Source organism: Gorilla gorilla, chromosome 18, assembly GCF_029281585.2.
Source record: "Gorilla gorilla gorilla isolate KB3781 chromosome 18, NHGRI_mGorGor1-v2.1_pri, whole genome shotgun sequence".
Taxonomy (NCBI): domain Eukaryota; kingdom Metazoa; phylum Chordata; class Mammalia; order Primates; family Hominidae; genus Gorilla; species Gorilla gorilla.
In genome coordinates, this window is record NC_073242.2 from 19,502,522 (window position 1) to 19,529,281 (window position 26,760).

Sequence of the window (26,760 nt, forward strand, 5' to 3'; positions counted from 1 at the left end):
ACCCCCATCCACCCAACCCAGTGGCTCCTCCCCTTTGTCACAAGCCTGATTCAAAACAAAAGTCACAAAGGGGCTTTGTTCTCAGGCTCTCTAGGAGCCTGACCCATCTCAGTGGGTTTGGGAAAAGCTGCTGTAGAGACCAGGGGAAGGAGGCCCATGGTTGGGCCTCTGGTTCCCCCTCCAAGCCACGCAACCTCTGCAGGCCACGGGTGACAGGCGCCTTCTCACTACAGAAAGCCATTCATGTAAAGTTCAGCATCACACTACTCAAAACTGCTTGCTGTTTCTGGACACACACTGAGGAGGAAGCTGCTAAGAGTCTTCACTGGAAAGTGACCAGGGATGAGAACAGGGGGACTCTAACCACACGTGTAGGGTTATTCTAAACAAGAATAAAAGGGAGACCTAAAGCCAAGATGGCATCTCGGCACTTTTTCCCTCTGAAAGATGGGTAAAACCAGTGTTTCTTATTTACTGAACTTTTAGAGATTTGAACTTCCTTTTTGTTAAAGAAAAGCTAACATAAAAAGACATGGAGGAATCTAACAAACAAACAAAAAAGGGTAGAAGCCGGGCGAAGTGGCTCAAGCCTGTAATCCCTAATCCTAGCATTTTGGGAGGCCAAGGCGGGTGGATCACTTGAGGTCAGGAGTTCGAGACCAGCCTGGCCAACATGGCAAAACCCCCTCTACTAATAATACAAAAATTAGCCGGGTATGGTGGTGCACACCTGTAATCCCAGCTACTCGGGAGGCTGCGGCACAAGAATCACTTGAACCCGGGAGGTTAAGGTTGCAGTGAGCCAAGATTGCACCACTGCACTCCAGCCTGGTGAAATTGTGTCTCACACACAAAAAATGTCTTCCCTGAAGGGAGACACTTTTCTGGCTAAAAAGCAACAAGAGAGCTTGTTTTTGCTTTTGTTTGTTTGTTTTGCAAATTACTTGGGGCAGGGACCAAAATCACCTTAGTTATACAGTTAAGCTTCACAGAGCGCCAACCAGGAGCCAGGCACTGTGCAAAGTACTTTATATATATTAACCATTAACTCATTTAATTTTCTTTCTTTCTTTTCAACTCATTTAATTTTCATCGCACGATAGCTACTTTTTTTTTTTTTTTTGACAAGTTATCGCTGTTGTCCAGGCTAGAATGCAGTGGCACGATCATAGCTCACTGCAGCCTTGAACTCCCAGGCTCAAGTGGTCCTCCTGCCTCAACCTCCTGAGTAGCTGGGACTACAGACACATGCCACCATGCGTGGCTAATTTTTTAATATTTTTTTTTAGAGACGGGGTCTCACTTTGTTGCCCAGGCTGACTATATGTACTTTCATTATGTCCACTTTGCTTGGGGCACAGAGAGGTTAAGTAACTTGCCCAAGGTCACACAGCTGGTAAGGGGCACAGTCGCATTGGGACCCAGGCAAGGAATCTGTGTTCTTTTTTTTTTTTTGAGACAGAGTCTCACTCTGTCGCCCAGGCTGGAGTGCAGTGGTGCAATGTCGGCTCACTGCAACCTCCACCTGCCAGATTCCAGCGATTCTCATGCCTCAGCCTCCTGAGTAAAGTAGCTGGGACCACAAGCACGTGCCACCATGCCCAGCTAATTTTTGTGTTTTTAGTAGAGACAGGGTTTCACCATGTTGGCCAAGCTGGTCTCAAACTCCTGACCAAGTGATCCACCCACCTCAGCCTCCCAAAGTGCTGGGATTACAGGCATGAGTCACTGTGCCCAGCCGGCATTCGATTCTTATAGGAGCTCAAATCCTACTGCGAATTGTGGATGCGAGGGATCTAGGTTGCACGCTTCTTACAAGAATCTAATGCTTGACGATCTAAGGTGGAACAGTTTCATCCTGAAACCGCGCCCCAATCCCCCAACCTTGATCCATGGAAAGATTGTCCGTGGTGCCAAAAAGTTTGGGGACAGCTGCTTTAGCCTACTCACATTGGATTTTTTATTACTTGCAACTTACTTCAAGAAGCCCAACTAACACCCTACCCAGACCTGGGCCAGAGACAAAGGCAAGCCAGGCTCACCCACCTTGCTTAGGACCTCTCCTAAGACAAGAGGTCCCCTTAGGAATCAAAGCTCAAATGGCTGGATGCCAGCCTTTTCTTGCATAGACCCTGCATGTGATGCCAGGCTGGCCTTGCCCCCAAAGCCAACTCGGGGCCTTCCAGCAAGAAGCAAAAGGTCGTTTTAAATAGGCCTTGGCCCTAATGAGATCTGACAGCCCAAAGCCCCTAATAGAGGAAAGAACACTTTTCTTTCTTGCTCTGTTGAAAGCGAACATTTCACGTGCCTTGTTAACGCTTTCCAAGATGTGATTCGAGGTGCTACATCTCTCAGTGTATTTTCATCTTTTATCACATATCTTATGCCTTGTTGATACTTACTAATAAGCAGCAGGTGGGTGAAGTTGTATCTATCTGAGGTCTCACTCAGTGGAAGGATATAGGGTGTGGAGGCTTCTGGGGCTTGGCAAAGCCACAGGCCAGCCTGGAGAATGCCCTTCCCACCGCATGAGCATGTCAAGGATGGACTCTCAAAGGAAGAGAGCCCAAAAGGCTAAAATGCAAGAGAAACTGGGCCAACCATAGCTCCTGGGCACCGGTGATTCTGTGAGACCCAAGGGCTCAAGGATAAGGCCTCTGCCTCATGGGGCCTGGTTCCTAAAATAGAAGCTGGCTGAGGTCAGCACCAAAGATGCCAACAGCTGCTCCTCCTGTGGCAAGGGAGCATGCCAGATAGTCCCCAGCCAGCAAAGCAAGGGTTTCTAGAACAAAGGCCATCTAGCCAGGACTCCAACTTAGCCTTTCTGTGGGAGCTTTGCCCGGTCTCATTTTTTTTTTTTTTGTCAGGGTCTCTGTCTCAGGCTGGGGTACAGTGGTGTGAATATGGCTCGCTGCAGCCTCGACCTCCCTAGCTCAAGTCACCCTCTCACCTCAGCCTCCGAAGTAGCAGGGACTACAGGCACACGCCACCACGCCTGGCTTATTTTTATAGTTTTTTTTGTAGAGACAGGGTCTCCCTATGCTGCTCAGGCTGGTCTCAAAATTCCTGAGCTCAAGTAATCCTCCTGCCTCAGCCTCCCAAAGAGCTGGGATACACTTGTGAGCCACTGCACCCAGCTTCATGTGAATTTTGGTGGACACACATTTGGGATGATTCAAAAGAAGTCTATTTTTAAAAAGGTCTGACAACACCCAAGGTTGCTGAAGAGGTGGAGAGATGGGGCTTCGATGCGTTTATCAAGGGGAAGGACAGTCCACTGGTCTACCTTTCTGGGGTGCCATCTGGCCATATGTACAGTAATTCCTCACTCGATGCCATCAAAAGGTCTTGAAAACTCTGACTTTAAGTGAAGGAACATACAAGAGATCCTCAAATAGTGTCATTGTTTTGCTACTGAAATTGATGAGGAAAAAACTGGTTTTATTATACATCATTTCACTTAAAGTCGCAGTTTACAAGAACCTGCTAATAATGTCAAGTGAGGACTTTACTGTATCAAGATTTGAAGTGCAGGCTCTTTAACCCGTATCTAGAAGATTTTTTTGCAAGGAGTGAATTGATCAAAAGCCTGAAGATGAATGCATAAGAATGTTCATTGCAGCACTGTTTATCATTGAGAGCCAGAAGCAGGCAGAATATTCACCAGCTGAAGATTAAAAAAAGGAGACTGTAGCTCTGCAGTTACCTCCGTAACATTGATTTAAAGCAAGCACGCTGAAGAACGTCACTTAGACCAGTGGTTCCAACCTGGTTACATCTGAGAATCACTTGGAGAGCTTAAAAAATACCTAATCCCAAACTCAGACTTAATCACAGTTGAGCAAGCACTGTTTTTGTTTTTTGTTGTTTTTTTTTTTTTGAGACGGAGTCTCACTCTGTCGCCCAGGCTGGAGTGTGGTGGCGTGATCTCAGCTCACTGCAACCTCCGCTTCCTGGGTTCAAGCAATTCTGCCTCAGCCTTCCGAGTAGCTAGGATTACAGGCATGCGCCACCACGCCCGGCTAATTTTTTTGTATTTTTAGTAGAGACGGGGTTTTACCATATCGGCCAGGCTGGTCTCAAACTCCTGACCTTGTGATCCACCTGCCTCGGCCTCCCAAAGTGCTGGGACTGTGCCCGGCCAAGCACTGGTAATTTTTTAAAGCAGCCCCAAGCGATTGTAATATGTAGCCTGGTTAAGAAGCACTCTGCCCCATTGTGTGTGAGTGTGGAAGCAAACCGTTGCCCCTGGGCAAAGGGATTTTAAGAAATTTTTGTTTATTATTGTTTTATTTTATTTTTCATTTGAGATAAGGTCTCCCTTTGTCACCCAGGCTGGGATGCAGTGACGCGATCTCAGCTCACTGTAACCTCTGCCTCCCCGGTTCAAGCGATTCTCCCACCTCAGCCTCCCGAGCGAGTACCTGGGACTACAGGCATGCACCACCATGCCCAGCTATTTATTATTATTTTATTATTTTTTGTATTTTTAGTAGAGACAGGGGTGTCGCCACGTTGCCCAGGGTGGTCTCCAACTTTTGAGCTCAAGCAATCTGCCCGCCTCGGCCTCCCAAAGTGCTGGGATTACAGAAGCGTGAGCCACCGCACCTGGCTATTATTTTTACTTGTTGAACCTACATGATTCCGCTGATTCTATATGATTATTGTTGCTTACTTGCCACCAAGAAGGAGTAATAAAGGTATTTTTGTTTTGGAAAAGAAAGAGGGGAATAGAAAGACAACTTCCTTGGCTTCGGAATGTGTCACTATGAAACAGATGTGAAACAGATAAGGTGTGCCGCACCTTATGGATAAGTCTGGACTCTTCATCATCCCCGCGCCATCCCCAGCTCTGCTGACACCAACCTGGGTCCCAGAGCCCTTGCATCTCTGGATCTTATCTGGCTATAAAGTCTTGGCTGCATTTTTACAAGAAAGGATGTCAGTAATGGAATTCAGGAAACCAACTTTTTCCCTTCCTGCTCTGCCATGTATTTATAGCCTACACTTGAACAAGTTGCCTGACATCCCCGGGCTCAGTTTTCCACTCTGTAAAATGGGTCTTATAGTCCTCATCTTTCCAAATGCACAGAGTGGTCCTGACACCTCAGTGAGACGAGGGGCGCTTAAGTGCTTTATGGAGAGGAGGGTAATTCCATGACACAGGGGTCAGGCATGCGGGCTCTGGAGCTATCCCGCCTGGGTTCAAACTCTTGGCTCTGCCTGGATTTAAACTCTTCCTCTGCCTGGGTTCAAATTCTAGCTCTGCCTCTTGGGCAAACTGCTTAGCCTCTCTGTGCCTCAGTTTCCTATCTGCAAATCAGAACTCATGCAGTTCTTGTAGAGATTAAACGAGATCAGCCACTAAAATGCTCAGAATGATACCGGGCCCCCAGGAAGCCCCCAACAGAGGTTAGTTATCTTACACTGTAAAGGCCATAATACCTGGGTAGCTCTGGCATCGTGGTTTTAGTTCAAGAAACGGAATCATCATGTTCAACAACACACTGGTTCTTCACCTTTTGGGGGTCATGGGTGGCTTTCAGAATCTGACAAAGCCATAGAACAATTCCCTAGAGAAACATATGTTAAAACCTCGTCTCCAGTGTGATGATATTAGATGGTAGAGCCTTTGGGAGGTGATTAGGCCATCAGGGTAGAGGCTTCATGAGTGAGATTTGTGTCCTTATAAAAGACGCTCCAAAGCCGGGCGTGGTGGCTCACGCCTGTAATCCCAGCACTTTGGGAGGCCGAAGCAGGCAGATCACGAGGTCAGGAGTTTGAGACCAGCCTGGCCAACATAGTGAAACCCCATCTCTACTAAAAACACAAAAATTAGCCGGGTGTGATGGCACGCACATCTCAAGCGTCCATCTCAAGTAGTCCTGCTACTCAGGAGGCTGAGGCAGGAGAATCGCTTGAACTCGGGAGGTGGAGGTTGCAGTGAGCTGAGATCACACCATTGCACTCCAGCTCGGGTGACAGAGTGAGACTCCATCTAGAAAAACAAAACAAAACAAAAAAAGGGGCTGGGTGCGGTGGCTCATGCCTGTAATCCCAACACTTTGGGAGGCCGAGGCGGGTGGATCACCTGAGGTCAGGAGTTTGAGACCAGCCTGACCAACATGGAGAAACCCTGTCTCTACTAAAAATACAAAATTAGCCAGGTGTGGTGGCACACGGCTATAATCCCAGCTACCCGGGAGGCAGGGGCAGGAGAATTGCTTGAACCTGGAGGCGGAGGTTGTGGTGAGCTGAGATCATGCCATTGCACTCCAGCCTGGGCAACAAGAGTGAAACTCCATCTCAAGAAAAAAAAAAAGAAAGAAAAAAGAAAACATGACTGTATAAAAGTTTGTATCCGTTTCAGGAGTTCTTGCTATTTTTGAGTTCCAGAGGGAGTTTGGGCCAGCAGAGAGATGGCCCAACCAGGAACCCAGGAACTGACCAGCTCCCGATCTCTGCTCATGACATTCCCTGAAGGGCCGGTCCTCTGGGTTCCCAATGCTGATCTCTGTCCTGATCCCTATCTTCTGACATCCCTGGGAGCCAGCCTCCAAGCTGGGCTGACTCTGCCATCCCTGCCAAATCTCAACAAACACGGGCTTGCCAACCTGGAACTTCCTGGTAAGAAGAGAGCAGCTGATAAAGCCACACTGGGATTTCCAGCCCTATCTAGCGGAGAGGCCACTGGCGTTCCCTCCTAGAGATCTGGCCAGGGGGAGGGGGCCCATCCAGGCGGGACAGAGGGATGTGGATGGCCTTGGATAGGATAAGCAGCTGCTGAGCATGGCCCATGCACCAGCCTCCTGGGTGAATGTCACTGAAGAGGGAATCATGACAATCTGAAGTCCTCGGACAAGTCATTTAATTCTCAGAGCCTCCATTTATTCACCCATAAGATGGGGATAATAACAAGATCTACCTCATTAGGTGGTAGTGAGGACTAATGAGCTAATGCAGGTCAAATATTTATAATAGTGGCTGGGCGCAGTGGCTCATGTCTGTAATCCCAGCACTTTGGGAGGCCAAGGCAGGCGGATCACATGAGGTCAGGAGTTCGAGACCAGCCTGGGCAACATGGTGAAACCCTGTCTCTACTAAAAATACAAAAATTAGCCAGGTGTGATGGCATGCACCTGTAATCCCAGCTACTCGGGAGGCTGAGGCAGGAGAATCACTTGAACCTGGGAGGTGGAGGCTGCAGTGAGCTGAGATAGAGCCACTGCACTCCAGTCCAGCCTGGGTGACAGAGCGAGACTCTGCCTCAAAAAAAAAAAAAAAAAAAGAAAGAAAGATTCACAATAGTGCCTGACACACAGTTAGTGCTCAACAAATGATGACAATACTAGTTATTATTATTATTAATGTTGTAGCCCCTGATGCATCTTCAAAGAACCGAGAAAGGGCAAGTTTATTTAATCTCAAGTGCTGGGACCCTGGCTGACTCCCTTCAAGTAATGATTCTATGAGATACTTTTCAAGTATCAATAGCAGGGGATTTGGGTTCCTGTATCACATCCCCTAGGCAGGTCCTATTGGGTTCCTATGCCACATCCCCTAGATAGGACCTCACTTCTGAAGCCCCCTGCAGCAGTAGCAGATAGCCCTGGGTACCCAGATAACATCCATCTCAAGCACTCAGCAAGTCTGTTTTTCTGCCTTGGAACTGATGATACTTAACCACCCCAGTCACCAGAATTATAGGGGATGTTAATAACACTGGGGGGCCCAGTGCTATGGCTCATGCCTGTAATCGCAGCACTTTGGGAAGCTGAGTTGTGGGGATCACTTGGGCTCAGGAATTCGAGACCACCCTAGGCAACAGAGTGAGACCCCATGTCTATCAAAAATAAAAAATAAGTTAACTGGGTATGGTGGTGTGCGCCTGTGGTCCCAGCTACTCGGGAGGCTGAGGTGGGAGGACTGCTTGGGCCAGGAGGTCAAGGCTGCAGTGAACTGTGATTGTGCCACTGCACTCTAGCCTGGGCAACAGAGTGAGACTCAATCCATAAAAAACCAAAACCAAAACCGAATAACACTGGGAGATGGGAGCCCGTGGACAGATGCCCCAGCCTCCTTTTCTTCCTGGACCAATTCTGAGGCTCATTCAGCATATGTCCTCAGAGGATTCCCAGCACAAATGAGCCCCTGTTGCCCGTTGTAGTAACCAGCTCATTAATGTGCTTGTTTTATCTTCTCTGCCTTCTCAGTCTCATTCTCCCTGTCCTCTCCCTTGCAGGGACCACCTCCCCACTAAACCACCTGCACTGGAGCTCTTGTGTCTCAGATTCTTCTTTCAGTGGAAGCCAAGTCAGATGCACAGAGAACATACCAGGTACCAAGAGGGCTTTGTACTCACTGTGTTCTTTCTCCTAACAGCTCTATGAGGTACAGTCTCTTACTATTTCTAGTTCACAGATGAGAAAAACTGAGGCTCACGAAAGTAATATAATTTGCTCAAAGCCACACATCTAGGAAGTGGCAGAGGCAAAATTTGAACCCAGACATCTGCCTCCAGGGCCCAAATTAGTACATTCCTGGTAACTGAGCTAGGAGAGGGGATGGGAGCAATCCCCGTTGTGGCCCCCTACATCCATCCAGCACATGGGTTGCAGACTCAAATGCTTTGGGGGAGCCAGGGAATTAATGTTAGTATCCTACATAGCAGCTGGGTCAGGAGCAACAGAGAGTGGTAGAGAGTGCGGTGAACAGAAAAGTGGATTCCCATCTGAAGGGCAGCCTCAAGTCCAGGAGGGGCCAGAGGCGGGGCCCTTCCAGTGCACATGGGCTCAAGTCAGTTTCAGACCATTGCAGCCTGGTGGAAATGTTGGTCCAGTGTTGCCAGATTTGACTTTGCAAAAGAAGCCAGAAACCTGTATTTTTAAAATAAATTGGCTGGCAATTGGTAGGGAGAAAAAAAAAGCTTAATAAAAATCCATATCTGAGGCTGAGCATAGTGGCTCATGCCAGAGTTTTGGGAGGCTGAGGCGGGAGGATCATTTGAGCCCTGGAGTTTGAGACCTGCCTGGGCCACATAATGAGACCCTGTCTCTAAAAAGAATAAAAAAAAGTAGCTGGACATGGTGGCGTATGCATGCAGTCCCAGCTACTCAGGAGGCTGAGTTGGGAGGATTGCTTTAGCCAGGAGTTCGAGGCTGCAGTGAGCTATGATCACACCGTTGCACTCAGCCTGGGCAACAGAACAAGACCCTGTCTCAAAAAAAAAAAAAAAAAAAAAGAAAGAAAAAAAACCCAAAAAACCCAAACCCTGCTGGGCGTGGTGGCTCACTCCTGTAATCCCAGCACTTTGGGAGGCCAAGGTGGGCATATCAGCTGAGGTCAGGAGTTCAAGACCAAGGTGGCCAGTATGGTGAAACCCCATCTCTACTAAAAATACAAAAATTAGCTGGGCGTGGTGGCACGCGCCTGTAGTCCCAGCTACTCGGGAGGCTGAGACAGCAGAATCACTTGAACCCAGGAGGCGGAGGTTGCAGTGAGCTGAGATTGTGCCATTTTGCTCCAGCCTGGGTGACAAGAGCGAAAATCTGTCTCAAACAAACAGACAAACAAACAACCCAAACCCATATCTGGGCCAGTTTCAGCCCAGGAGCCAACATTTGTGGGTTCTGATCTGCTAGGACTGCCCCAGGTACTGGGACCGCCCATCCCCACTGGAGACGAAGAAGAGCATCTTTTGAGATGAATGGTCCTGACCCAGCCGGGTGGTGCCCACTTTACCTGCATTGTGTTCATCCATGGAGAAGGCCTTGTTCTCCATATAGGCCCGCGGCAGCTGCACGTCCTCCTCAAAGGCCGTCTCCCGCATCCTGGGCTGCGACGTGTCGAAGTAGTTGGGCGTGTTCTCCTGCAGGGCTGGCAGAAGGGTGCAGTGGATCTCAGGGATGGCGTGGAAGATGACGAAGACCCAGCCGCTGGCCGCCAGCGTGATGGCCAAGGTGGGGTCGTTCCAGGCATCCCCCTGCTGCAGCTTGACATTGCCGAAGAGGTACATGGTCATCCAGGCCACCCAGATGAGCACAGAGAGGAAGGCTGTGATGAGGAGGAAGGCCCCGTTCAGCTTCCACCTCTTGAACTTGCCGCACAGAGTGAAGAGGGCCAGCCCCAGGGTGACCACAAGCAGTACCATGTCATAGATGAGGGCCATCACAAAGTCCATGGGCTCGTAGGCGCAGGCTGGCCTCGTGTCACGCAGCACGGTGAGCACCAGCCACTCCACAGCGATGATGACTTGCACCAGCATCAGGCACAGCGCCAGGCCCACCAGCTGCCAGCCTGCGGGGCCCGTGCCATGCCGCACCAGCCTCCGCACGCGCCATGCCTGGCTCAGCAGGCAGGAGAAGCAGAGCGCAAAGAGGACGCCCCAGAGGAAGCGGCGGACGGAGCAGATGGTCTCGTCCTCCTGGATGATGAAGGCGAACGTCAGCCCGAAGAGGCCCAGGGTCCCCAGGAGGAACAGAAAGTGGAGGCCCACGGGGCTCTTCTTCTCCTTCTCCTTGATGAAGGGCAGCCGCACCAGGAGGATGAGCATCAGGAGCAGTGTGATCAGGGCACCCGCCCCGGCCACCGCCTCCACCACAATGCCCCAGATGGCGTCCAGGTCGCACAGGGACACGTACTGAGGGAGGAGGTCCAGCCCACAGCCTCGGGACGTGCTGGCGTTTTCAGAGGCCACTGAGGTGATCACGAAGAGCAGGAGGAAGGTGAGCACCTGGTGAGCTCTCATCTTTCTCTCTGATGCCACGAACATTCTAGAAAAGCCAAGGGGGGAATGGTTGGGGGGAAGGAAAGATGAATTCATTGGAAGACTCCCCCTCTCCCGACTTCTTGAAGAAGACCCGCCTCATTTCAAACCTGCAAGCGCACATGGCACCTTTGCACACATAGGAAAACGTGCTCCTTTCTTCAGGCACGGAGGTTTTGGGACCCATCTGTACCCTTGGCTGGGTGCAGTGAAGAACGGTGAATCATCATCACTGGTGGCTGAACGACAGGGTAGGAGGGAGGCCAACTTCTCTGTATACCCTTTTGTATTTTTTGAATTGGATACTCTGTGCCACATCTGACCTCTTGAAAAATAAGAGGAAGGCTGGGCGTGGTGGCTCATGCTTGTAATCCCAGCAGTTTGGGAGGCAGAGGCGGGCGGATCACGAGGTCAGGAGTTCAAGACCAGCCTGGCCAACACAGTAAAACATCGTCTCTACTAAAAAATACAAAAATTAGCTGGGCGTGGTGGCGGGCGCCTGTAATCCCAGCTACTTGGGAGGCTGAGGCAGCACAATTGCTTGAACCTGGGAGGCGAAGGTTGCAGTGAGCTGAGATCGTGCCACTGAACTCCAGCTTGGGTGACGGAGCTAGACTCCGTCTCCAAAAAAAAAAAACAAAGAAAGGAAAATAAGGGGAAAAAAATGAAACTTTAAAGAGACAGCCACAGGCCAAGTGCTGCACTGGGAGAATGAGTGGCACACATTACCTGGTCTCAGCCTCTCGAGGCTAACAGCTAACAGCCAGGAATTGGACACATCCAGTCCTCACAATGCCCTGTGAGACAGCTCCTATTAGGACCTCCATCTTACAGGTGACAATACAGAGTCTCCAGGAGGTGACAACCTTTGCACAAGGTCACACAACTCAACTCCTGGGTGCGACCTCACTCCGAGGGCTCCCAGCATTTCTTTCCTTTTTTTTTTTTATTTGAGACAGAGTCTGTCTGTCGCCCAGGCTGGAGTGCAGTGGCGCAATCGGAGGCTCACTACAGCCTCCGATTCCCCAGGTTCAAACGATTCTCCTGCCTCAGCCTCCTGAGTAGCTGGGATTACAGGCGTGCGCCACCGCGCCTGGCTAATTTTTTTTGTATTTCTAGTAGATACTAGGTTTCACCATGTTGGCCAGGCTGGTCTCGAACTCCTGACCTCAGGTGATCCACCCGCCTCGGCCTCCCAAAGTGCTGGAATCCCAGCATTTCAAATGTAGTAAACACAAAAGCAGCTGTCTTCCTTGGTTCCAGGCTGCGTCTCTCCCTCACCTCCCACGCTCGCTCTCTAGAACGTCTCTGGAGGATTCCCCGGAGTGCGTCTCTCCCTGGGAAACCTGCAGAATTCTCCCTGCTGCCCTCTCTCTTGCCCATATACGAGCTGGAGTCCACACAGCAGCCTCAGTGATGGGCCTAACCCAAGTCTCCTCTTGCCCCTCTGCTCCCTCTGCCTGGCCACTCCTCCTCCCAGTGCTGAGCTCAGCTCTGATGCCATCAACTCAGACTTGGCCAAGGTCACACCCCAGTCCTCTCCACCACAGCCTCTGGTCTAATCGCGTCTGTCATTTTTTGGCTGTTTACTTTGTTTCTGCCTTCCCTTATTCCTGTCCTCCCATCCTCACTTCCTCCATTGCAAGACGTGGCAGGGCAGGGACATGGTCTCTCTTGTTCACCGGCAGACAAGGCTCCTTCAGTCTTGGCACGACTGACATTTGGGCTGGGTTGTTCTCTGTCATGGGGGACTGTGCGTTGCAGGATGCTTAGCAGCATCCCTGGGTTCTACCCACTGGATACCGGTAGCACGTCCCCTCCTCCCACTGTGACAACCCAAAATGTCTCTAGACAGTGCTAGATGTCCCCTGGGGGAGCAAAATCACCTGGATGAGAACCATGGCTGTAGACTCAAGCTTGACACACAGCACCTGGCACGATGTTTAGTAAATACTGAATGAATGAGAAACATAGTGAGGACCGTCCCCTACCTCACGGCTACCAGCTCCTTCCCTTTTTTTTTTTTTCTCTAACGGCCCCTTGCTTTTGAAGGGAGCCTGGTCTTTAGGAAAGCCACAGCCCGCACAGCTGGCTGGATGCTTGTTTCCCGGCCTCTCAAGCCAGACTTACTGCCCCAGCTCAACCCACGTGTGGGGTTGTGACCAGCTGCTCTCCCCGGGCTCCAGTACGTCCCTGGGGCTTCCCTAAGTAAATGCGGTATCGACCACCTCACTGTTACAGAGATCCTGTGAGCATCTCAGATCCTGCCCTGGCTGTGAGGCTTTCCAGTGGCATAAATTATGGATGTTACTGAAGGAAAAGGTGCCTGGGGCTGTCGGGCTCATGTCCTTTGCCTACTGATGAGAGCAGGCAGCCTCGGAATAGAAGGCATCTGGCCAGCATTCCGCCCCAGCATCCTGCTCAGGTACATTCCGGGGTGAGGATGCACCCCAGGCATCGGTCGGCCTGCAATCCAGCACTTATTCGTGGTCCTGCCACATCGGTCGCTGACGTGCCACCACAGCTACTTATGCTTTGTCCACACGCCACCTGGGCGGTTATTTACTTAACTTTTGAATCAACCCACTTAAAAGAAAACCAAACACATTCAAGTATTTATCTCCAGACATTTTTAAATTGCTCATTGAGACTGAGTGCAGTGGCTCATAACTGTAATCCCAGCACTTTGGGAGGCTGAGGCAAGAGGATCACCTGAGGACAGGAGTTTGAGACCAGCCTGGCCAGTATGGTGAAACCCTGTCTCTACTAAAAATAAAAAAAATTAGCTGGGCGTGGTGCCACGTGCCTATAGTCCCAGCTACTTGGGAGGCTGAGGCAGAAGAATCGCTTGAACCTGGGAGGTGGAGGTTTCAGTGCGCCAAGATCTTGCCACTGCACTCCAGCCTGGGCAACAGAGTGAGACTCTGTCTCAATAAATAAATAAGTAAAAATAAAATAAAATCGCTCGTTGATGTAACCCATGTTGCATACCCACTGGGCGCATTTCAACCTACCACCCTTTGGAGAAACATCATCGTAGCACAATTGCTTGTCACGAGGTACTAAAGCACACGAGGGATCAAAATTTAAGAACTGGAGGTGTCAGAACAAAATGCCAACAGTCCCTGACCCAGTGGAGGGGCCCTGGAATGGATTCCCCTGAGACATCTCATCAATGGCCAGCTCAGTTAAGAGACTTCTCAGCAAGTTTCAGCAAGCAATACTGCAAGCAGCCTCTCTAATCCCATCCAGCCCCAGGGTGGCTGGGAGGATGACAGGCAGGAATGTGCTTTGCAGTCCTCACTACCACCGATTCCCCAACCCCTCCTCACCCAGTAGGCCAGTGGTTCCGAACCAGTTGCAATTTTGACCCCAAGGGGACATTTGGCAATGTCTAGAGACATTTTCGGTTGTCACAACTAGGGAGGGAGGTGCAATTGGTATCAGGGGGATAGAGACCAGCAATGCTGCCAAACATCCTACAATAGGACAGCTCCCACGAGAAAAGATTTTCCAGCCCTACAGGTCAACTGTGCCAAGGTGGAGCAAGCCTGGTTTAGGCACGTAAAGAGAGAATCGATGGGGAAGATGCCACAAAACCAGCCAGGCCCCTCAGCAGCAGGCCTGCACCCTGGGTCTCCTTGTAAGAACTTGGCCTTCTGAAGTTGTTTCCATTCACTCCTGGAGGGGGTTCTCTCTTTTCCAGACCTGGCTGCAAATTGGGACTTTTATTTCTCCAGCTCCTCCCACTTCCTGCTCAGCCATGCAATCGCAACAGAAAACCTATGTGGAGGATGCCAACACCAAGATGGCGACCAAGCTTCTGAAATGGTGCAGAGTTCTATGGCCCTGGTCCAGGTTTTCAGCTCCTGACTCCTCTCTGACATGGGAAATAGATACACTCTTGCTTTCTGTTTTCATCCCTGAGGGTGGAACTCTCTGCTCTTCCGGGACAGCTGTTGTTTTCGCTGCTCAGCATCCGCTTCTCCCATTTCTGGAAAGAGCACCTGATTTTCCCTTGGAGAGCTACCTTGCGTCTGAGCTCCCAGCATGGGCATCTGCCCTAGGCCTGGCCAATCAGAGCATTTATGCTACCCTTAGCCACAGCGAGTGGTTCATGGAAAGGCACGTGGCCTGAGGCAGGCCCGTGAGAATCCGCTCTAGGATTGTTCTAGCACTCACTGGAAAGAGGTCTTCTCTTTCTGCTGGGGTTGAAAAACTACAAGGATGGAGGCCTGAAGCTGGAGAACACACAGGGTGAGAACTTGTCTGAGAGTAAAGCTGTCCCAGAGGAAACAGCTATGGGATGGACCACAGTCCTAATACACTGAATGGCTGGATTCATCCATGCCTGAAGCCAGCCTGGTCTATGCAGTTCCGGCAGCCAGTTAACTCCCCCAGCCCCTGCTTTTTTTGGATTAAGCCAGTTTGAGCTGGGTTTCTGTCAATTACCAACAAAGAAGTTCTAATGTTCCTCCCACATCTTATGGCCCCCTTCTTCCAGGAAGTCCTCCCTACCCAATATCTAAGCACACAGATGCAACTGATGGCACCACTTGTCTCAAGTGGGTCATTATCATTGCCAAGGCTGCCCATGAGGTGACAGCCACCCACTCCATAGAACAATGTCCAGGATGTTTGGGGGAGGGGTGTGGAATACTGCCTCACAGACTGACGCTGAGGCAGCTCATCTAGGATTTCTGGGGGATTCAGAAATGCCCCCCAGAGTTTCCTATTGCAGCCAAAGTGACAACAACAATAACTGGTTAACCCTTACAGTGCTATGTTCTAGGCACTCTGTGTACTCCGCGTATATCAATACCTAATGATCCACATTATAATTCTATAAGGTAAGTACTATTACTATCTCCATTTTACAGGAGACAAAACCTGGCACAGGGAAGACAGCAGGCTTGTCCAAGGTCACGCAGCTACAAAGGGGAGAGGCCAGACGCAAACAATTGTCCTATTGCTTGTTACTACACACTAGCTTTTACTACACACTAGAGTCCCAGAAGTGCCACTTGCTGAGCCTTTGACTGGCAAGTCAATCAAAGTAGATTCTCCCTGGCCGGGCACAGTGGCTCACGCCTGTAATCCCAGCACTCTGGGAGGCCGAGGCAGGCAGATCATTTAAGGACAGAAGTTCGAGACCAGTCTAGCCAACGTGGTGAAACCCCGTCTCTACTAAAAATACAAAAATGAGCTGGGTGTGGTGGCACGTGCCTGTGATCCCAGCTACTTGGGGGACTGAGGCAGGAGAATGATGTGAACCCGGGAGGCGGAGGTTGCAGTGAGCTGAGGTCACGCCACTGCACTCTAGCCTGGGCAACAGAGTGAGACTCTGTCTTAAAAACAAACAAACAAACAAACAAACAAACAAAAAACCCAAAGTAGATTCTCCCTGTCCTTGTCAATCTTTTGAGTGTTATCTTTGTAGCGTGTACCTCAATTTTCAATTATTTGATTTTATTTTTTTGAGACAGAGTCTCGCTCTGTTGCCCAGGCTAGAGTGCAGTGGCATGATCTCGGCTCACTGCAACCTCTGCCTCCTGGGCTCAAGCCGTTATCCTGCCTCAGCCTCCCAGGTAGCTGGGATCACAGGCACCTGGCTAATTTTTGTATTTTAGCAGAGACGGAGGTTTTGCCATGTTGGCCAGGCTGGTCTTGAACTCCTGACCTCAAGTGATCTGCCCGCCTCAGCCTCCCAAAGTGCTGGGATTACAGGCGTGAGCCACCACACAGGGCCAGATTATTTTATTTGTATTACTCTTTTGGTCTGTTCCTCACCATTCCCCTCTTCCCCCAACCCCTACCTCATGCCCGGGACCTTGTCGTCTGCACCATTTCCCCAGTGCCTGGCACTTGGGCAGTGCTCACAATCCAGTTGCCGAATGAATGGATAAATGTGGTCTCCAAACCTCACGCCACCCCGAAAGGCTGTGTGTTCTCATTCCCATTTATAGAGGAGGAAACTGAGGGTCTGAGAGGTTTACATCGAAGTTTGGTTCTCGGGCTGGCAAAAGCAGCAACATCGCCCTGGAGCTCTTTAGAAATGCAGATTCTCAGGGCGTGGGTCCAGCCACCAGTGCTTCCACCAGTGCTGCAGGCGATGTGGGGGTGTACTGAGGCTGGATACACAAGGACACGTACAGCAGCAAGAGCCAGAACTCAGAGCCCTAGCTCCTTCACCTCCCCACCCCAGCCCAAGACAAGGCAGGCAATGCCCACGATCCACTGTGCCCCATGGCAGGTAAGCCCCCATCCTGCTAAATTAGCCACCTGGTGCCTCCCACCCCCGAGAGCTGGGCAGCTCTCCAGGAGCCTCAGAAGGAACAATACCAGATTAGAGGTTTTGAGTCAGCCTCGAGGCAGGATTGATTGGGACGAGATGAATATATGGCAACAAACCCGTGGGATGCAGGCGTGCACTTCTCAAAAGGAGTAATGAATAAATGTGAACGAATGCACAAGACTCAGCTCACATACTAATTACCTTTGCTGCCAGCCAGGCTCCTAGAAATGTGACTCACTCAGATGCTCTTAAATATACTGCATTTCTCTCTGTCTCACACACACACACACACCACACACACACGCGCGCGCGCGCGCATGCACGCACTCTGCAGAGGGGCCAGAAGCAGCTAGCAGGTGGAGGAACAGCACACTCTATCTCTCCACGTGCTGGGGCCTGCAGAGGCCAGAACACAGGCAGGCAGGATTCCTTGTGTGAGAAGGAAAACAAGGCCTGCCCGGAGGCTACACCAGGGCCATACCTTGGTGTGAACTTAGGAATCAGATCTCCCAGTTTCCGATCATGTCCCCACACCACCTGCTAGCACCTTGTGACTCTGGGCAGCTGCCATAAGGCGCCTCATCTGCAAAACAAAGGTGCTAACAGTGTCCACCCCATGGGGTTGCGGTGACGGTTAAAATAATTAGGGTTTAGGACGGTAGTTAATGGGGTAAGCACTTTATATAAGGTGTCTATTAAATACATAAAAAAGGCCAAGCGCAGTAGCTCACACCTGTAATCCCAGCACTTTGGGAGGCCCAAGGCAGGCAAATCGCTTGAGCCCAGGAGTTGGAGACCAGCCTGGGCAACATAGTGAAACCCTGTCTCTATAAAAATACAAAAATTAGCCAGGTGTGGTGGTGTGTGCCTGTAATCCTAGCTACTCAGGAGGCTGAGGTGGGAGGATCGCTTGAGCCCAAGAGTTTGAGCTGCAGTGAGCCGTGATTGAGCCACTTCACTCCAGCCTAGGTGACAGCATAAAGACCCTGCTCAAAATATAATAATAATAAAATAAAATAAATAATAATAAAATAAAATAAAATAAAAAAGATTGGCAAACGCTCCCTTGTCTGAGGTGGTGAGCTCTTCTGAAACTGATTTTTCTAGAAGGGGTGGTTGCCATGGAGATGGTGTTGTAACGAGGTGGCTCGGCTAGGTATTTGTCCACCGCTGGTTTCCAAGCTCATGCCTGTAATCCCAGCACTCTGGAAGGCTGAGGTGGGAGACTGCTTGAGGCCAGGAGTTCAAGACCAGCCTGGGCAAGATAGCAAGACTCTGTCTCTGTTATAAATAAAATACAATAAAATAAAATAAAATAAAATAAAATAAAATAAAATAAGAAAAGAATGTGTTGTAATGAGATTACTGGTTTAGGTTTTTGTCCACTGCTGGCTTCTAGCCTCCCCCATCAAACATCAACGAAAGAGGTCCCTGAGGTGGTGTGAAGGGGAGACCCTCTTGGGGTGGTTGGCCCTGGGGATTCCCACACTCTTCTGCAACCTGCAGCAGATGCTCTAAGTGAGAGCCTCGCTGTGGAGGTAGAACCTAGGCCAGAGGACCTTGGGGTGCCCTGAAACCAGGCATCTTTCTTGCGGAGTCAGACCCAGGACACCTGGAGAGCAGACACCAGCCATTCTCTTGGGAACCAGCATCCTCATCTTCCCTTTCACTCACGGGAAAGGAGACATGAAATGTATAAAACCGTTCTAGAACATTCTTACTGGCCTTGCCCCAGCTGCTACCAGCACGGCTCCACCCTGTGTCCCCTCGACCCCAGCCATGTCCCCTCGACCCCAGCCATGTCCCCTCCGAGTGTCTAGCAGGGCAGTGGCATCTTAACCTACCTTCTCTAAAGATGGCGGTGGGCACTGGAACACAGAAGGGAAAGACAAAATGAGCAGGTGGGGTGGGAGTGGATTTCCGAGCCCTGCGCATATTTAATAGTTCAGTGCCCAGTACCCACATGAATACGGGTACACAGTTCACTCTCCCATCAGGCTGAAAGGCCTCAGTGGGAGGCAGGCCAGAAGAGGGGAGTCAGATAGAGCTATATGACACTGAGCATTACTTAACCTCTCTGAACCTCGGTCTCTTCATCTGTAAAATGGGGATAATGATAGCGCTGCCTTACAAGGCTGGTGTGAGAAGTACGTGAAAAATAGTCTGGGCCAGGCATGATGGCTCATGCCTGTAATCCCAGCACTATGGGAGGCAGGAGATTGCTTGAGGAAGGGAGTTCAAGACCAGCCTGGGCAACGTAGCAAGACTGTCTCTATTATAAATACATAAAACAAGAAAAGAAAAGTCAGGTTTGGTGCCCGACACAGAGGAAGCAACAGGTTTTTAGTGAATTGCTTGTTAAAAAGTCAATCATGGCCAGGCGCGGTGGCTCATGCCTGTAATCCCAGCACTTTAGGAGGCTGGGGTGGGCAGATCACTTGAGGACAGGAGTTTGAAACCAGCCTGGCCAACATGGTGAAACCCTGTCTCTATTACAAATACAAAAATAAGCCGGGCGTGGTGGTGTACACCTGTAATCCCAGATACTCGGGAGGCTGAGGCAGGAGAATCTCTTGAAACCGGGAGGCAGAGTTAGCAGTGAGCCGAGATTGCGCCACTGCACTCCAGCCTGGGCGACAGAGTTAAACTGTCTCAAAAAAGAAAGACAATCATTATTCCCACTTTACTGTTGCGAAAATGAAGGCAGAGACGTCAGGAAAATTGGCCAGAGGTTCACTGGAATTTACAGGCTGGCCTGGGACTAGCCCCCATTTCTCCCAGCTCCTGACCTCAAGGCCTTTCTGCTGCATCCCTGTTCTGAACCTCTCACGTGTGGCAGAGGCTCAGGATGGGGCTGCAGAGCCAGGCCAGTATCCCCATGCACCCCAGCATCACAGTCTGTCCCAACTCACTCCTGCTGGAGCCTCTGGTCCATTTCCTGCTCTGCAGGATTAAACTGTTACAAGGTTTCCTGACTTCAGACCCGCTCTTTCCCAGACCCCCAATTCTCATCCTCTGATATCTTTTCCAAGTTACAGGATCTCATCATCTTCATTTCCCAATGCTGACTAGACCACTGGCCCATTTGAGGGCTCTCAAATTAAAAAATCCTCATAGGTTAGTAAACAGGGTTGCAAGAACACAAGCTCTGTGATCCATGAATATGCAAAGCAGCTCCAGTCCTGTAAATAAAAGCAATCATTGAAATGCAAATTGCATCCTTGGCTGCCCAATCCACAGTGGTTGGTTCCTCTCAGGCTGTAATTCCGAGAAGAAAATGTGACTAAGCGGAACCCCCAGGAAGCTCTGCGAGAAAGTGCTTATGGGGCCGTGGGCTCCGAGTGGCTCTGTTAGGGTGGATAAAAACTGTATGAAAGTAGGGAGTGGATTTTAAAACCTGAGCTGCTCCTCCAGTTGGCTTGCAGTGGCTGGCTAGGCTCAAAGCGGTCCCCCAAGGCTGGACAGAGCCCCTTGGAGGCTCCCAGCGTCTCTCTATCCCCATGGGCAGAATGGAAAGCGGGACTATTTTCCATTTCCTTGTCAATGGTCAGGGGAGCTTCTACAAATCAGATCCCATGGCCTCCCACTCAAAACCCTCCAAGGGTTCACTGGTCCAAACAGAATAAACCCTAAACTCCTTTCCATGGCCCAAAAGATCATGATCTGGCTGGTCCCTACCATTCCCCTATCCCCACCCCCAAATCTGCCTACAGCTCCAGCCACAATGGCCTTTGTTCAGTTCCTCTAAGCTCATTCCCACCTCCAAGCTTTTGCAGGCACAGTGCCTTCCTCCTGGTTCAGTCTTCCTCCAAGACCTCCCAGCGGAGGGCCCCTCTTCTAGCTGGGCTCCACTCAAATGTCACTCCCGGAACAGTCATCTCAGGTACATACACCCCTGTCACCTTCTTTTACATCACCCCATCTTATTTTCCTGGCCGTCCTCACCCCAATCGGATTTCATAGCCATTTGCTATGGGTTTGTTTAATATTTGTCCACTCACTTCCCCAGCCCCGGGAGAGCAGGGGTTTTGTCCGTTTTATACAAGGCACCCAGTTCTGTCCCTGGCACGTTTCTTGAAATAACATATTAATCCAATAAAGATTCTGAGTTTATCTTTCTAACAAAACTGCCTGTCTTGCTGCCTGTGCCCCAAATGGCGGCTCCTTCCTCCTGGAATCTCCTTTCCTTCCCAACTCAGCTGACCCTTTTCCAGGCTTAGAGCAGGGAGCAGATAGGAAACTGTTCACTCCACAGTCTTAGATACCAAACTGGCCGGGAGGGCTTCCAAACGACAGATGCCAATTTGCATTCTATTTACATGTCATTTGCATGCAGTTTAACTCAAAGCCTGGATCCTCCGCAAGCCCGAGTCCCCACCGAAGAAACTTCTGAATTAAGAAGGTTCCTTGGCTGAAGTGCCGGGGTTTTTGTGCCAGATCCCTCCCCCACTTCTCTTGTCTTTGCGGGGTCCCCCAGGGCTTTCTGGGCTCTGCTCAGGTGCCCCCCGGCCTGGTGCAGCTGGGCGGCCAATGTGGCGCGTGGGCTGGGGCCCCAGGCGGGGACGCCGCTGCCCGCCACACTCCAGGGGCCTTTGTCCGCGCTCCAAGGAGCCGCCCCCTTAGCGAACGGGGGACGGAAAGGGAGGACTGGCTAGGCCTGGGTGTGACAGAGCAAGGACGGAGGAGTGAACCCGCTGCACGGGGGAGATTTCTGGGGCAAGGTCGTTGGCCCCTTCCCAGGCTGTTCAACGGGCTGCCCGGGGCCAAGGCGGGTGCGGGCTCCTCCCGCGCGCTCCCTTTTCGGCCCAAGCGCTAGGGACCCCGGGATGTGTGGGGTCCTCGTGGGGCTGGAAGCCTGTGTCCCCCAAGGACAGGGGACCGAGAACAGGTCTAGTCCTTATCTCCAGCCTAGCCGCCTCTTCCAGAGGTCCAAGTGCCCCCTGTCTGGAAGGGAAACGCCACTCCCCCCCCCACTCCGCCATTGTATGCAGCCGCCCCCTCCTCCCCACCCCTCCCCGTCATTCGTCCCCAGCCTAGGTCTCAGCTCTGCCATCTCCCACCGCCGTGTCCCCCCCTCCCCTTGCTGAGTAATGCGCACTCAAGCCGGCTGCGGGCTTGACCCCCAGCCCCCGCGACAGGTGCGGCTGTTCACCCCTAAAGTCCAGCCCTTGTGCCCCCGGCTGCGTCTGCCCTGTCCACAGTCAGCCCCCAGCGCGGCCCCAGGACCAGCCCGCAGCTCCTCACACACGACGAGTCACTAGGACACTGCTGGGCTCCTTTACGTTCCCAGCTGCCCTTCACCTGTGGTCGCCTCCACACCCTCCTGGGAGACTTGGATCTCTACCTGGTCCAGGCACAGTCTCCCTCCCCCCGTAAAGGTCCCCAGACCCTCCCCTCCCCCGCCCACCCCTCTACCGCTCTGCTCTCGTCGCACCGTGGTTCCCCTCGCCCAGATACCACATCTCCCCCAGCAATAAACTCCCTGGCTTGGGTTGGGGGGGCGCTTAGAAAAACACAAGAAGCGGACCCCCCAATTCTCCCAAATCCAAGGCGGGAAAAGTTTCTGGGGTCCCCACAGTGTCCTCCATTGCATCGGCGCAGCTCGCACTCACCGACCCCCGCGGCCCCGCAGCGCCGACGCTCCAGCTGGCCTTCGGCCCGAGTCACATCTCTGCAGCGCGGCCGCTGCCCCCGCTCCACGCACGCCCGCCTGCGGGTCCAGCTTCACTGCAGCGCCTGCCAGAGTCGCTGCCGCGCGAGGCGCCCCCTGGCCCGGCCCGCGCTGCTGCAGCGGCCGCGGCCCCGCCCCCGCCCCCGCCCCCGGCGGGCCCCACCCCCGGGCCTCCGAGCCCCACCCCCGGTCCCGCCGGCGGTTCCGCGCGGGGCTAGGCGCCGTCTGCATGCACCCCCGGAGCCCAAGCTCGTAGCTTCTAGCCCGGATCGCAAAGACGATCCCCCCGACCTCGTGCCCCCAATTCGGGGACATTCCCCCCACAACGTCAGTGCGCCCGTAAGCAGTCCAGACGAGCCGGGCAACTCCCCAGGGTAGATCCATTTGCGGGAACACCCCCCTAGCCAATACACTTACCGAGGGGTATCGCGACCCAGGGGTCCCAGCGCATAAGACTTCCTGCCCCCAGGCCACGCTCCAAGGTGGGTTCATAAGCAGTAACTTCCCCGAAACACACCAGCACCAGGTCCAGGACGCAGAGAGGATCGATCCCGCCCGGTGCCTCTCGAAATCACCAACGCCCCGGTATACAGCTAGGCGCACACACACTGCTAGGCCTCCTCCAGGCAGGTTCCTCCTGGACACACTCTTCTCTCTCCTCACTGCCCACCTCCCAGATGTCGTTGTCCCTTTACGCACACTGGGACCAACACCCGCTTCCTTGGCCCCTCGAAACACACACGTCCATCCGGTGCACCCCTCACGTGGGTCCCTACGCAGGATCGCCACCACCCCTACCGCACACATCACCCACGTACGCACACGTCCACTGCCCTTCAGGGCTCACACACTCAGCGGCCCGGGTCACTGGCCGTGCGCTCCGCAGACGGTCAGGGCACAGCCCGGACGCGTGTCCGCTGGGCGGCCGTGGGACCTGCTTGAAGGAGGGGACCGGGGCAGCCGTCACTGAGTCCCCCTCACCCCGTCCTAGTCCTCAGGCCTCTCCGAGGTCGGCATTGCTTCGACCAGGCCTGGGAACTGCGCTCCGGCACCCCATATAGGGCTGGTTCCCTGGGTGACCTTCAGACCATCAAACCCTGGCAGTCTCAGGTGGCCCCCCGCCAAAGCCAGAAACAGACCTTTGAGCAGCATCCCTTCCCTGCACTCCAGATTCTCAGGGTGAGATTTTCTTTCTCCCTCCGCGGTGCGCCCCCCCCCCCCCAATCTCTCCCCCCGTCGCCGCAACCATCCCAGCCACATAAGACCAAAAGGCATAGGACGGACCCCTGTTCCCCTCTCCCGGGGGCTGCAGGAAGGTGAGATGCAGAACGCTCCCTTCTGGGAATAGTGGCAGCCCCTGATATTTGGGGACCGTGGCCCTTCCAGATACTCCCATCCCTCCCCGCCAGCCTCCCAGTTCCGGTCCGGTTAGGCCACATCCCCCGTGGGCACGCATCTCTGGGATACCTTTTATTATATTCAAGGGAAAATGGAAAGGAAGAACCATAATGGCAGTTTTTCGCCCCACCCCTGGTTTATTTGCATGGATCCTCAGAGCCCAGACAGTTCCAGGCACAGTAGGCGCTCATTAAATGTTTGCGGGACGACCCAAAGTGTGTTCCCGCCAGACTGCGCAATTGGAAAGTGGATGGGCACTGTCACCTGGTGGCAGCTCTTGGAACTGACGCAGAGATCCTTTTGTCAACGTGGGCAAGTTCACTTTCGTGAGCCACATGTCCTCAACGTCTGCAAAATGGAGATCTTTTTCATCGCACATGCCTATTGGGGTTGTTGTGAAGGTCTAACACGTGCTAACATGTAAAGGGCTTCACGCAGGGTCTGGCATGTGGAAAATCCTTAATATGAGCTGATTAACATTGCAGTTACGGTCATATTCCCTTTCCCAGTTGTTTTACAGAGGACCCTGACTGTGATGGTCAGTTTCACTTTGGGGGATGATACCACAGGAAGCACAGAGTGAAAATGAAGGAGGACATTGAGTGGCAGGGGCATTCCTTCCCTCCAAAAAGTTCCAACCCCCATGGATGATAATAATAACAATAATAGCTGAGTACATAGTGCTCTCTGTGTGCCAGGAGCTATTCTAAGTGTTTTAAATTCTTTAATTCATTTAATCCTCCCAGTTACCCTTTAGGCCAGAGACTGTTATTCTCCCTGTTTTACAGGTGGAGACACTGAGGCCAAGAGGGGTTAAGTACTGCCCCGGGGTTAGACAGTTGGCAAAGACAGAATCCAATCCAGGCCATCTGGCTCTGCAGGCCATATTATCCACCAATGGTTAGACTAGTGTCATTTGCTGTCAGGTTGTCACAGAGGAACCTCACCTCCCAGGAGAGTTCACTGGGTCTCCAGCCTTGGAGAGAATGGCTCCAGGAGGTCCAGGGAGCCATGTCAGGCTCTCAAGTGCCCAGTTCACTTTGTCTAATGAAAACCAGTGGCTTCCCTGGCTCTATTCCTCACCTGAGAAATGGTCAGTGCACTGCCCATGGCTTCCCACTGACAAATGTCATGGTATGTGTATTAGTCCATTTCATACTGCTATGAAGAAATACCCAAGACTGGGTAATTTATAAAGAAAAAGAGATTTAATGGACTCAAAGCTCCACATGGCTGGGTAGGCCTCACAATCATGGCAGAAGGCAAAAGAGGAGCAAAGACACGTCTTATATGGTGGCAGGCAAGAGTGCATGTGCAGGGGAACTGCCCTTTATTAAACCATCAGATCTTGTGAGACTTATTCACTATCATGAGAACAGCATGGGAAAAACCCACCCCCATGATTCAATTACCTCCCTCCAGGTCCCTCCCATGACATGTAGGGATTATGGGAGCTACAATTCAAGATGAGATTTGGGTGGGGACACAGCCAAACCATATCAGTGTGTAATTAGGTATTTGCATGGCTCTCTGCTTGGTGTCTGTGTCCCCTACAAGACTGTATCTCAGTGCCGTGCTGTCCAATCTACACTGTCTGATAATGGCAGCCACTAAACATGTGCCCACTAGGCACTTTATATGTGACTCGTATGACTACAGGATTGAACTTTCAGTTTTTGTTTGTTTGTTTTTTTTGAGATGGAGTCACTGTCACCCAGGCTGGAGTGCAATGGCACTATCTCGGCTCACTGCAATCTCCACCTCCTGGGTTCAAGTGATTCTCCTGCCTCAGCCTCCCGAGTAGCTGGGATTACAGGCGTCCACCACCACGCCTGGCTAATTTTTGTATTTTTAGTAGAGATGGGGTTTCACCATGTTGGTCAGTCTGGTCTCGAATTCCCGACCTCAGGTGACCCACCTTCCCAGGCCTCCCCAAGTGCTGGGATTACAGGCGTGAGCCACCGAGCCCGGCCTCAGTTTTATTTATTTTTAATTGATTTAAATTTAGGCTGGACATGCATGATGACTCATGTCTATAATCTAGCACTTTGGGAAACTGAAGTGGGAGGATTTCTTGAGGCCAGGAGTTTGAGGCTGCAGTGAGCTATAATTGCACCCATGCTCTCCAGCCTGGGTGACAGAGTGAGACTCTGTCTCTTAAAATAAATAAATAAGTAAATAAATAATCAATAACCACATGTGACTACTGTATGCATAGCATATCTTTAAGCTTCATGAGGACAAGAACTATGTCTATTGTTTATCCTGGCATCCAGTGCGTGGCACAGGGCATGGCTCATCGAATATTTGTTTACTAAAAGAATAATTAACTTTGGGAGGTCAAGTTAGCAGGATTGCTTGAGGCCAGGGAGTTTGAGACCAGCCTGAGCAGCATAGGGAGACTTGTCTCTACAAAACATTAAAAATTAGCCAGGCATAGTGGCGTGCACCTGTAGTCCTAGCTACTCAGGAGGCTGAGGCGGGAGAATCGCTTAAGCCCGGGAGGTCGAGGCTGCATTGAGCTGTGATCATGCCACTACACTCCAGCCTGTGCAACAGTGCAAGACTCCATCTCAAAAAAAAAAAAAATTAAAAGAAAATAAAAAAAAGAATAATTGAATTCCAGCTTTG

The 26,760-nt window shown here is 51.6% G+C and overlaps 1 protein-coding gene across 3 annotated transcripts in view; it reads right to left on the reverse strand.

The window, feature by feature from the left end:
* GPRC5B (G protein-coupled receptor class C group 5 member B) overlaps positions 1 to 23,553 on the reverse strand; it is a 28,339-nt gene extending 4,786 nt beyond the window's left edge. The window contains exons 1-2 of one of the 3 annotated variants that reach the window (XM_031002799.3): positions 23,154 to 23,553; positions 9,742 to 10,779 (exon numbers count right to left, since the gene is read on the reverse strand). In XM_031002799.3, the coding sequence (XP_030858659.1) occupies positions 9,742 to 10,779; positions 23,154 to 23,538 (1,423 nt within the window). In that variant the 5' untranslated portion in view covers positions 23,539 to 23,553. Of the gene's footprint in view, positions 1 to 9,741; positions 10,780 to 22,672; positions 22,866 to 23,148 lie in introns of those variants that run through there. The other 2 variants (XM_063700013.1, XM_031002797.3) reach the window with 2 other exon arrangements.
* Between the last annotated feature and the right edge of the window lie 3,207 nt (positions 23,554 to 26,760).